Here is a 12,839-nt window from a genome sequence, read left to right on the forward strand (position 1 = left end):
AGTCGAGCCCCAGATGTGGATTTATTTGGCAGCCTGAAGGGGAAGCAATGTTCCCTCCAGCCCAGTCGCTGTCATGGCCCAGCATGACGAGTGTGCTCCAGGTCCTGGGGACTGGATCCCTCTTCCACCCACTCCATCCTGCAGCTACAGCTGCTCTTGTGCCCTGGGATTTATTCCCCTCACCAGGCTGTGATGCTGTCTAGGTGCCAGGATTGCTGTGACATATTGCTATTTGCTGATAAATTTGCAGACATCAGAATTCACTGTTTGTGCTGAAGCTGGGACACTTTATTCTCTGCACACCTCCCCTGTGGGGACAGGAGCAGGCTTTATGAAGGGTACTCTGGTGGGGCTTTTCTGGTTTGGTTTTGTTGGAGAAGTTAAGGTGGGGTGAGATATAAAGGAATGGCATATGTTTCTGGGGGAGGGGGTGGTGAGGGGATCTGACCCAGCTCAATATGTTGCAGTGGGAATTATATTTCATTGAAGTCCTGGGTAGTATGTAAAGGGATGATATTTAATGCTGTACAACAGAGGCAGTCTTAGAACAAGGCACGCTTCGTTGTCAGGCGTATGATCCTTCTTTATGTACTTAGTGATTTTTAGAGGGCAGACATGGGATTCTGGAAGAGAAAGAGCTTGTGGCTTACTGTTTTCCATTGCGAGCTCTGCATCCAGAGGCATAGCTCCTGGGATGCCTTTCAGGCTGTTCTTTATCGGTTGCTGTGAGGCCTTGTAGGAGGTGCTCCTGTCCTAGCATTGCTGAGGAGCACGCACAGCTGACTCAGCTGAGCTCCGGAGTGAGTTATTGATGTCCTTTTGGTACCTGAGCAAAAGCTTGCCTAGCAAACGGGAGACCCTAAGGTTTCCTTTGGAGATACAGCCACAGACCCACAGAATGATGTCTCGTGTTCCTTGTGAATGGTTATGGCAGCGTGAGGATGCTGCCCAAGAAGCCAAATGCTTCCCTGCGTTTGCTTGTCCTGAAACCTGCTACTGAGTCTGTCAGGGCAGCACGTACAGACCTGTCCACTCATCCTCCTTGTTGGCAGGTGTAGTGGAAACTACCCTCCTGTGTTTCTTCCTGTCTGCTGCTGCCCTTGGCTCTATAGTGTCATCACCAATTGCTGTGCCCTCCCTGCTGAGGGATCCTCATGCATTAATGAGGATTAGGATGTGCAAACTTGTTAGCTGCATTTGCTTAATAAATCTGTGTTTCTTGTTCACTCCGATGTGGCGATGTGTTTTGGCAGTTGGCCATGTCTGCGGTTAAATGATTGTGCTTTCAGTGTTGATAAAGAGCTAATTCTGTAGTCTTAATGGAAAACTTACAGTCCTCAGTCATGCTGGGTTGCAGTGGCACCAGAGCTCTCAAAATGAGCAGCTTTGGTGCAATCTAGAGATATTTACTGTATTTCAGGAACCAGTAGCGATAGTGTTCCCCTGTAAGCTGTCGCACAGTTGGTCTCTCGGCTCTGTGCTGGCAGGCGGTTGCCTGTCGAAGATGCTTCTTTATGGATGAGTGCTAGAGCTGGAATCCCGAAGCCTTGTGACTCCTCAGGATGCTTCAGCAGGGGGAGTGTCCAGCAGGACCACAGAGAAGTTTCACCTGCTGCACGATTTGTTCATCAGCTGCTTTCCGAAGTGCCGCTGGAATGAAACCTGGGCTAATTTCTTGAAGATAACAGTTAGAAGTCTGCTGAGCTAGCAGACGGAAGGTATCCTTGAGCAGAGGTGGAAAACATGCATTATTCACTCTCTGGGGGCTGCTCTCTCAGATTTCAGTTGCTGTACTGAAGCGTAGATCTCAAAAAGGGCATCATAGTTCCTGTAAATAAGGCACTGTCCTAGCAAGTAATTTTCTGCATTGCACAGTACTCTATAAAAGATAGTCTTGTTGTAGGAACAAAATTTATGATTAAGGAACATTAAAATTCTTTTGGGATTATATTGTAGTGCCGAGTCTTTGTTTTGATGCTTCTGGTGCCTTTCTGATCTCTAAGTGCAAGAGAGGAGGGGGCCTCGGGCTGGGAAAGGACTCTGGGTGCTCCCATGGCAAGAATAACTAATTATTGTCAGGGATCAGCTGTGCAGAAGGCATATAGCAAAACCTTCACTTGTAATATGAAACTAAGATGAGTTAAATTGATCCAGCATGAGTTGTTTTTCAGATTTATCGATTTTCATTGATTGTAGGCCATTCACAATTGTTTTGAGTAGTTACCAGCCTTTGGTGTCTCTGCTGATGTGTCTGACTCTCTTGAGGATTTCTTGAGATTTGCAGAAGTGTGAGAGATCGTCCATCTCATCTCCATGGACTTCACAGAGGTTATGATTAAATCCACTGTAAGAAGCTTAATGTAAAATTCCGTGAGGGATTGGAAGAGTTGCTGCAAAGCAAATTAAAATCTGGCATAAAATATGAGATGTGGCCATTACGAATGGTCGATTCCCTTAGACCTGCTTCTGCGATCTCTGCTCTCCTGGGCTTTTTGGCTGTTACGTAACAAAACCGCAATCAACAATTTGATGATATTAGTGGTAAGCTGTGTGGTGTGCTGGATATTAGTGCTGTTCGATGGGATTTAGATAAAATGTGCTCTCTGGGGGATGGGGATAGGGAGTAAATGGCATTAGTGTAAAGGCAAACTTGCAGCACACTTGTGATGAATAAATGACTGCAAAATAGGGTGATGAGGAGAGTTTGGACAGCTAAGAATGTTTTTTGTGATGGCATCCAGAGTATCTTCCCTACTTGAATCATGATAGTTTACTTGTGTACTGTTCTCGAGTTCAGGCGTGTGTGCACTTTTTTCTTTGCGTGTTTTTCTGTGCCTGCTTCTGGGAATGTGCATCTATGTCAATAAAATGTGGATTCCAAGCTGGATCCAGATACATGATTCCAGTGACAGGAGCATGCTGGGACTCCTCTGTCACCATCAACTGTCTGCTTGGACAATGCCCTTCATAACGTGCTGTAACTTTTGGTCAGCCCTGAAGTGGTCAGGCAGTTGGATTAGGGGATTGTTGTAGGGTCCTTCCTACTGAAAATACTCTTTTCTATTCTACTTTTTATATAACAGCCACACTCAGAGTTCAGTTTCTGTAATTTTAAATCTGAGAACTTGGGAGAATTCCTATGATGACACTTGGGGGTTTGAATAAAGTAAAATAAACCACGTTTTCTGTAGTGTAAGAGCAGTTACCTTAGGGTGATGAGGTGTAGGATCTTGTTCTGGTTCTTGGGAGACTGCAGCACAGTGAATCACAGGAGATGTCCACAGAAGTGCTGGCGGTCACAGACTCATTTTGTTTGGAAAAGACCTTTAAGATCAAGTCCAATGATTAACCTAACACTGCCAAGTCCACCACTAGTGGTGGTGGTCATGGGGGTCTTTGTGGTTTTTTTCCTCTCTGAAGAAAGAAATGAACAAATTACCTGCAAAGTATGTAGTAAAACAAAAAATACTGAATGTAGGGGAGAAGAGCTGATGTTGCAATTGAAAAAGTGACTTCTGCATTTTATGGGTTTCTTTTATCTCCTCAAGCTTAATGTTGGCTTAATGCAGCTTGCTGCATATAATTTAGAAACACAGTTTATATCCTCTTTCATAATTATACTTCTCATCATTTGGTAATGCTCTTTATACCTTATTTAATCTTTCTGGTTTTTCAGATGGCTGTAACATTAAGTCCATAAAAGCAAGACAAGAGACTAAACCTTTTTTCTTTCGGTTGCACTTTGAAATACTAATTTCTTAAAATATAGTAATGTAATGGGGAAATTTAAGAAAGAACTGTTCTTGTGGACAGCAGTAAATTTTTTTTTTAATTTCTTTTTATAAAGAAAGACCATCTGTCTCTCAACCTGAGTGGTGTAATCTTTATACTCAGTTGTAGGACACTTCCTAAAGCTATTAAATATATTCACATCCTACTGTATTTTTGTTAAAGGCCTACTGTATTAACTTACTAAGGGTTTGCTGTGAACACTTGAGCTGTTTGCGTGTAGCAGCTGCACACCTGCCCTTTGCTGAAATAGGTTTTATTGGCCTTTTGTTGTTGTTGAAATAGTTAACATCATCCCTTTGCAAGTAATGGTTCTTTGAAGGCAATGGTGGAAAAAAGAATGATTTTTAAAGTGAAATCCCACTGAAACTGGCTAAAAAAAGTGAAATAAACCCCTGTTCACCCAAAACCTGTACTTCATCAAGATTTTGCTGCAGGCTTTTGGCAATAGAGAGTTTTACCACTAATGGTTAGGTAATAGTATTCTCTTGAATAACTACAGCCCAAAACATAGCAGCAAAAAAAATCGCAAGCCTGCTGTTGCTTATTTTCAGGGCATGTGACTGAAATGAAGGGCTGGGGAAGCTTTTCAGGGCTGAGGGCACAGCAAGACCAAGTGTTCTGGAGTTGGAGCAACTCAGAAAATCTCGGAGCAATGTTGGCTGTCACGTGCAGGCGATGGGGGCAGCTGGTGCACACCGAGCATCCCAGTCAGCGTCCTTCGGGTGCCGGTGCTGCTCCTGCACGGTGCCTGCCTGTTGGCTCCAGCTCTGAAGTGACCAGCATATTTATTTAGTCTTGGATGAATGTGTTTTGTGGGGAGGGGATGTTTGTTTCAGCACTGTGATGTGCCCTGTATATCAAAGTGCAGTTCTATTTTACTGAAAGTGCCACCAAGGATAATGTTTTCATTCCCTAAATATTTTCCTTCTAGTGTCAACTAAAGGGACTAGCATGCCTTAAAGGCTTTGTAGTAAAGCACAACAGCAGGCAGATGTGCAATGCCATGACTATCGCTGTTGAGAATTAAACCAAATTAATTGCAAACTATTGAAAAAGAGGACTCGTACAGGGAATGGCTGTTAAACCTGTGAACAGAGCTGTAACTTTCTGTGAGATTCTCACAGGGCACAGTGCTAAGCTATTCCCTTGTTATTAAAGACCTGATTGCACATGGGGATAGATTAGAGCAGAGTTGGACGGAAGGTAGCGTTGGCTGATTTGGGGCGGATTAGAGTGCTTTTTGAACGTAAGGCCGCGTCTGGTTAGTGGTCAGAGTTCCAGCTTAGTGTTCCCAGGCAGCAGCTTGATTTAGTCAGCAGCAAGGAGCAGTGTTGTCAGGTAGAATAAATAGCATCTGTCTAACGTGCAAGATTTCAGGTAACATCTGGACTTACCGAGGGCTCGGATGGCTTTTCTCCTGGCTTCAGAGGTCTGCCATGTGCTGGGGAGTGTGGCCACTTCAGAAAAAGTCCAGCTGGCACAGATGGGTTTGTATCTGGTTTACCATTCGATAGAGAGGCAGCTCCTTTGGAAAAGATGTGTGTGCTACTAGCAATGATTATCATGGCTTGAATGAAAAATTGAAAAATGCTCTTTGAATTCAGGTCTGGTTTGTTTAAATGGTTATTTTGGGAGGCAAAATAGACTGTTATCTCAGTATTATTAAAACCTGTTAAACTACAGGATATCTGTTAGGATGATTTTAGACTGTCAAGAATAAGTTTGCATAACTCTGGAAACGGAAGAGTGACTTTGTAGTTTTCAGCTTTTTTTTCATTTGAACATAAAGCTTTAAATATACAATGCATAAGCATAATATTTTATTTGTATTTTTAGATTAATTTTGTTCTTGTAACACATAAACTATGTTGTATTCTAGTTTAACTTAATTCATTTTCAGACTTTGGGCAAAAACTGTACAGCTAGTCCTTGTGTTAGAAAAATGCCATATAATGGAAACCACGTCTTGCTTTCTCAAATTTTAATATATGCATCAAGGAGCTGCTGCATTTACTCAGTATTTGTGATTTATCTAGAGGATTAAATATGTGGGTTGTTTGTTTTTTTTTTTTCTGGAACCAGTTTTCCTATTCCTTAGTGAAAGCATTCTTGAATTGCTCTTCTGGAGCTTTATTTTGAACTGCCTCTGTTCAATAACTTCACCTTATTCAGATGCTAATGTGCGGTGTCCATCTCTTGTGAATGCCTGGCTAGAGACTGAAATTAGCATATTAGGAATAGATTTGAAAAAAAGACTTTGTTTCTTTGTGTGCTTATATTTTATAAATAGTTTAAAGGAGAGGATGGTGTATTTGGTAAATGCTTTGCAGAGTTGAAATCCAATGGGCTTATGAATGGTGTGGCGTTTCTGTTACTGTAGTCTGTTTTTTGAAGTGGATTTTTTCTGTTATTAACACCTACACAGTAGGCATGATGCAATGAACTCTCTTACACGTTTACTATTCTTCTTTAAAGGCTTGCATTCTGATGGTATTTCCTTGGAACTGGAAGAGTGCAGGCAGAAAAGATGGTGCTTACTTGGGCACTAGGCTTATTGCAGATGGCATTTGAGAAATGGAGAATGTTGAGATGTTTGGCAGGAACTGGATTTCTTCCACTCTACTTGTGAAAAAAGTGTTTTGAAATCTGATCTGTTCCATATAACTGATTCTGAAGTCTGTCTGAAAACATGAATGTGAAATGCATCTACAACAATTACAAATGTGATGTAGAAATGTGTAGGCAATTGAAACAGTGAAGAGGAGACTGCATTGCCTCTTATGATTATTTTTCCCGTGGTTTTGTTGGCTGTAATTATCTGAGTGTGGCCCACTTTCTGCTTTTCTTACATTAAAAAAAAAGTAGTCCTCTTTCTTCTGCCTTTTGCTAGCGATCCTCAACAACATCTTAGTGAAACCCAGTTTTTTCTGATGACAACTGAGCTGATGATAATAGAAAGACTTATGTGAGAATTAGTTAATTTTGTAAGACTTTTTTATTAGTAAAAACTGATTGGTTTAGGTGCAAAGAAGCAGATTTTCTGTGTTGAGTAGCCTGTTGCTAAAGCTTTTCCTGAGCTAAAACCCTGTTGCAATCGATCACTCTAATAGTGAAATAAAAACATGCATACAGTTTGTATGCGAGGTTAATGCAGCAGCTCAAATTTGCATATCCACGCAGGCTGGCACAACCTTTTCTTATGGAGAGCCTTATTGCTGTGCTGGAGAACAGTTCTTGTCTGTTGGCTATGAATCCAAGGCAAATTGATCCAAACTCCATTCCAAAGTGTAAGGCTCAGTCTGCCAAGAGAAGGTATATGTATGTGTATATATATACGTAGTAAGTTTGAGAGACTTATTTTTGCTTCAGTTAACCTTTCTTCTTTAAGGTTCTGCGTTTTCCATCCCATGTCTTCCTGGTACTTTTTGCACCTTCAGATAGGTACAAGTTAAAACTGCCCCAGTCAATGTGTGGATACTGTAAAACATCTGTCTCTGGTTGATTTATGTCACTTCCCTGGCTCATCTTAGAGCACTTCCAAACCCACCCATTCATTTGATATGTGTGGTGGTTCAGAGAAGGCCATATATATGGACATAATAAAGGACAAATTTATTGCACTCAAGCACAACTGTGATGCTTTCAGAAGAGTTTGGTTCTGTTCAGCTCAACCTGGGTCCTCTCATTCCTCCAAAAAAGGTGACAACTCGGCAAAAACACCACTTCTGGTGTAGTTTTTTGATGTGGAGTTTGGCTTGCCAACAAAAAGGACTTTGTGTGAGGGAGCCAGGGGAAGTTGGTCCAGTGACAACGGCTGTTTGCCCCACGTTTGGCTGATGTTTAGGGTGCTGCTCTGACTGTCTGACCCGGAGGCGCTTTGGAAGGAGCAGCAGGCTTGTTCTCCTTCATCGGCGGCCTCAGGGTTGCGTGGGTCTCTGCTGGAAGATGTGTTCTGGCCAAGCTTCTGCCGTGGAGATGAACCCAGCAGGGCCACTGCAACGTGCTTTGGGAGGTGTCAGGAGATGAGAAAATAAATGCTAGCTCTGGCTGAGAGGAGTGGGAGGGGGTGTATTAGTCTTTGTGGTGATACCAAGTGGAGTACTGAAGAGAGAAGTGGTGCAGAGAAGAAGGGTGATAAGAAGAGATAAAGACAGACCCAGATAGTATTTGGGAGCCAGCCAGAGTGTAAACAAATCATCTGGGAAATGAATTTGGAGTGATATCCAAGTGAGGAGAGACTGTCAATAGATAAAAACAGGAGAAGGTAATTTAAAAGCATGGATATATACTGAGATCAAGAGGAAGTGGTATCTTGATCCTAGTGTTTGGAAAACTGTAGGAGGGAAGATGTGAGATGAAATGGAAGAGATGCATATATTTTAGTCATAACATAGAGAAACAAAGCCTTATTGGCATGGATGGGATGGGTGGATAAAAAGAAGTCATCACAGTATGTGATTGAAATTTGGAAGCAGGATGGAGAGGCTGTAAATGTGTGTGGTAGGGAAGAGGGATTGTGTATTTATAATTCTGTTAACAGTTCTAACTGTGTCAAAAGCACAAGATACCAGCTAAAGGATTGCCAAGCCCAAAGGAATGCAGAGTTTGAATTCAAAACTTCCGGAGTACTGGGGTTTAAAATTACAGTATTGTGTATAATATAAAAATACTTAAATGAGATAAGCATGGAACAACTATAAAATACTTTCCTTCAACATATGATAAGGTTTTATTTGCCTCCTTTGTTGTGAAAGTGTTTTGACAGATGATTTTTTAAAAAAATTTATTATTTTCCTATGTGGAGAAGCTAGTATTGAAGAAGAAATAGGATGTCTCTTACACAGCAATGACTAGTTTCTGTCATTAAAGGTTCAAGTAAAAAATTTTATGTGCTTGGCAGATGTTGGAAAGCCAATAAGTAATTTTATTAGTGGAATTAGATGGCCGTTTAGTTGAATTTATTCTGTTCTGCTTCACAGTTGAAAGATGCATGAGTGTTATGCAGTCTGGGACTCAGATGGTTAAGCTGAAGAGTGGAACCAAAGGGCTAGTTCGGCTCTTCTACCTGGATGAGCACAGGACCTGCATCCGATGGAGACCGTCCAGAAAAAGCGAAAAGGCAAAAAGTAAACTTTTACTATTTATTTTAATTTCTGGGGCAGTTCACAATTAGAATGTGAATTACAGAGGGATCAATTAAATGCTTTTTGATGCTTATTTTAAATGTGATGTGATGCTTACATGAAGGTTTTCAAGAGTGGGAGTGGACTTTAACCACCTACTAAAAGTTCAGGATTATGAAAGGAAGGGGAGTGTAATTCAGTCAGATGTCAACATTTTCCATAGGTTTATATGAATTATGAGCAAACTGAAGAGTGACTCAATAATGACGCTGAACTCTTTTCAATGTATACATCACACATTTAAATACAGAACCTAGAAAAGTTTAGAATGAGGTTTCTTAATCTTAACTGTGATAACTTTCTTTAGGCATGCTACTTCTTGAAGTTATTGTGTAGCATTATTTCTCATTGAAACTGTTCCCGCTGTGCTGTTTTAAATTGGAAATTCAAATTAGTGGTTTATTGAATAGAACAAAGACTAGAGATTCACAGAACTGTCACGGAGGCTTGAGATTAAAAACAAGCAGTTGGGAAGGCTACAGATAGTGACAGTTGATGCTTTTGGGCCAGTGCATGGTGGCCAAGAGCTTCTATGTTGAACAGCATAGCTGTTAGGAGCCATGGCATTGAGAGCTGTGTTACCCATGGGCTAGAGTATCCCTGTCTTCCTGCCGTACAGAGCGCGGCTGTGCTGGGTGCAGTCCCTTTGGAGCTACGCAGTGCTTCGCTGATTGACAGAAAGCACTTGGCATCCATCTCCTCTTGCTCCCCTTTGAGTAGCCTACAGCCCTCTGATGTAGCAGAGAGCACTCAGAGCTTTGCTGTAACCTGCCTGTACCTGCACAGCAGGCTGGAGTGATACCCAACTTCGAGGCAGCTGCACTGTGCACGTGGCATGGCCAAAGCAAAGAAAAGCCCTTTGGGATGTGAACATGTAATATTAAAAAATGTTTAATGACTTTCAACCTGAATAATTCAGAATTGCTCAAAAGCAGAAAAATTGAGTGGATATCCAAGCATGTCAATCTTTGTTTCCCCTTTTCCCTGCAGTTGTCATCGATTCCATTTACAAAGTCACTGAAGGCCGTCAGTCTGAAATCTTCCACCGCCATGCAGAGGGGAACTTTGACCCAAGCTGTTGCTTTAGCATTTACCATGGCAACCACATGGAGTCACTGGATCTGATTACATCTAACCCAGAGGAAGCTCGTACCTGGATCACAGGACTGAAATATTTGATGGCTGGAATAAGTGATGAGGACTCGCTTGCTAAGCGACAGAGAACACACGATCAGTATCCTTTTATGAGCATGATCTCCAGCTTCTGATTCAGTATTTCGGCTTGGTTTTTAGTGACTTCAGCATAGGGTGTTCTTTCACCTCCTGTTAAGTGACCAAAAACGTTGCCGTTGATTGCAATGGAAACTTGAGTTATGGGTTTGACACAGAGGCTTACCTGTGCAATAAAACGTCAGCTGGGCCTTAGGGACCGGACTAAAATCCGTTGAAGTCAGTGATAGTCTTGCATTTTGTTAGTGAAATTCTTATTGAAGGGTTAAACTAGTCATTTCTAGTTATCTCAATAAATACTAACCAGCATGATTTCAGGATGGATGTCATCTCCTGTTTGCCCAGCTGTGCTTTTATTCTGCTGCTGCAGATTACAAGGTCCATTAGAAGACACTGTTTTCAAGATACTACTGATTGAAAACTTGAATTTGTTAGCCTCTACACAGGTGAAACCCTCATGTTTTTTGAGAGTCTTTCAGTAAACTGATGAGTAACTCCTGGCCATCTCTGTTTCTTTTGGTCGGTGTGTGTCAGAGATCTGTGTGTACTGCTCAGCCTCCATTGATTGTCAGGACCACAGATCTGTAAAGCTCCTTTAAGGTTTGTTGTAGCCTAGTAACCAAAATGAACTTCTTGTAAAGATCATGTCCATTGAATATTTTCTTGATGTGCTTGCTTTCACAACAATGCTGACTGGTATGTTAAATACAAAGGACACTCTTTCCCCTAAACAAAAAAAAAAAACAACACAGAAAACCTTTCTTGATTATAATTGTAACCTGTCAGAAGCCAGACAGAAAGCTACAGTGTCATTTGTAAATATTCATCCTGGAGAATATACGCGCTTTGGGTATTTTTAATTTATATTTTCAGTGTTTAATTCTGATACAAGATAGGGCACAGATCCATTTGGAGGATATATTGCATGCTCTGTTGCACACATACTCAGCTTGCTATATTTATCCATGACTTTTCCAAGCTGCACATATCTGCTGTATGTTCTCTACTGGTGAAACATCACTTCAAGTCTTGTTTGTGTTATCAAATGTGGCAGCTAGGAGACTGCAGACAAAATGACCCTGCACCATTTCCAGCTAGTGTAAGAACTTAGCAAAAGCTGCAGAGGGATAGATGTGCAAAGAAGGGGGTAAAAGGTACAGGTTAGAAAGTGGAGAAGTTCAACCAGAATGAAGGGAGAAGTGGAAGAAGATATTGGAGCAAGCTCAGCAATATTTGAAAACTTAAGAGTACATCCTCAGAGGAGAAGCTAGCAGCAGAAATGAGAACACAAAAGGGCTGGTATTTTGAACTTGGCTGTAAATGTCATAAACCAGTACCAGTTTTAAGCATTTGAATAAACTGTAGCAAGGACGGAGGAAAAAACTGGTTCAGTGTCACCTCAAACCCATGTAAACCTGCAGAACATCCCAAAAAAGGTTAGAGATGAGCCGTATCCTGTGTGAAGAATCACCTCGTTTTCTGAATCTGACAGCTGCTAGCTTTATTTGATGCTATTTTGTCACTCCTTGTGAGTGGAGAAACAGCAAATGTATGAGATTCTATGGAGTTATTGCTGCCCTGTGGAAGGTGTGGCACAAGGTGAGGGCAGAGATATCTGAGAGGAAGTGGTGGGCAAAGATGGAAGGGTTATAAATACATGGATGAAAGAACTGTGTGACAGTCTTGGAGGAGAGAGCATGGAAAAACAAGAGTGGTTAATTTTTAATCAGGTTCTTATGGAAACCACGGGCTGATAATAATGTACTTGGGCTGATTTCACAGAGTCTTCCTTATTTCATCCTCTTGCACTAGGATAATGTCATCCCAGATACAGATGGCTATTGAGCTCGATTCCTTTGGGTTGAGTCGCAAAACCAGTAGCCCTCAGATATAACAGTTTTAGTGGCACCAGGTAGGAGGTACAATAGCAAATTGTACCAGAAGGTGTACAGTATTAAAAATACTTTGGTTTGGCATCAGCGTGGGGAGAACCACGTAGATAGCACCAGATCTTTGCCAGCAGTGACTTCATTTCACAGTGTAGCCCAGTAACTCTAATGCAGGCTGTGGGAAGTCTTAATTCAAATGTTTTGCCCAGAGGCGCTGACTTGAAAAAGACAAGTTTGTGAAGGCTGGATTGAACAATGCTCAGTTCTTCTCCCCGGAAGATGTTAAGGTCCTCTGCTAAAGAGGATTATCCTCCTGCTCAGAAGAGCTGGGGCAGGGTCTTGTTCTCCTGGGTTTAAGTCTTGTCCCTTATCAGCCCACCTGCTCTGCCTCCCTGCTCTGTGAGGAAATCACCCTCTTGTACCTTTCCTTGACACGTTTGTAGCTGGGTCAAACAGACCTTTGAGGAGGCTGACAAGAATGGAGATGGCCTGCTGAATATTGAAGAGATCCACCAGCTGATGCATAAACTAAATGTGAACCTGCCCCGCAGGAAGGTCCGGCAGATGTTTCAGGTTGGTGGTCCCTAACACACAGCGTTGTTGTGGTAAAGTAGTGCCAGTAACGGTGTATTTCTGGACAGATCCAGAATAGGATCTGCAAGTTGGGACTTAACTCTGTCCTTTCCAGCACCTCACAGACATTTTCCAAGTCTTATCCTTTTGTAGACAAAGATGCATCAGAACA

At 41.8% G+C, this 12,839-nt stretch overlaps 1 protein-coding gene across 3 annotated transcripts in view; it reads left to right on the forward strand.

Moving 5' to 3' along the window:
* Window positions 1-12,839, forward strand: part of PLCH1 (phospholipase C eta 1) — a 79,763-nt gene that overhangs the window by 26,445 nt on the left and 40,479 nt on the right. For all 3 annotated transcript variants that reach the window (XM_075761710.1, XM_075761711.1, XM_075761712.1), the window contains 3 exons: window positions 8,772-8,918; window positions 9,966-10,209; window positions 12,538-12,667. In XM_075761710.1, the coding sequence (XP_075617825.1) occupies window positions 8,772-8,918; window positions 9,966-10,209; window positions 12,538-12,667 (521 nt within the window). The remainder of the gene's footprint in view (window positions 1-8,771; window positions 8,919-9,965; window positions 10,210-12,537; window positions 12,668-12,839) is intronic.

This window comes from Balearica regulorum, chromosome 9 (genome assembly GCF_011004875.1).
Source record: "Balearica regulorum gibbericeps isolate bBalReg1 chromosome 9, bBalReg1.pri, whole genome shotgun sequence".
In the NCBI taxonomy this organism is placed as follows: domain Eukaryota; kingdom Metazoa; phylum Chordata; class Aves; order Gruiformes; family Gruidae; genus Balearica; species Balearica regulorum.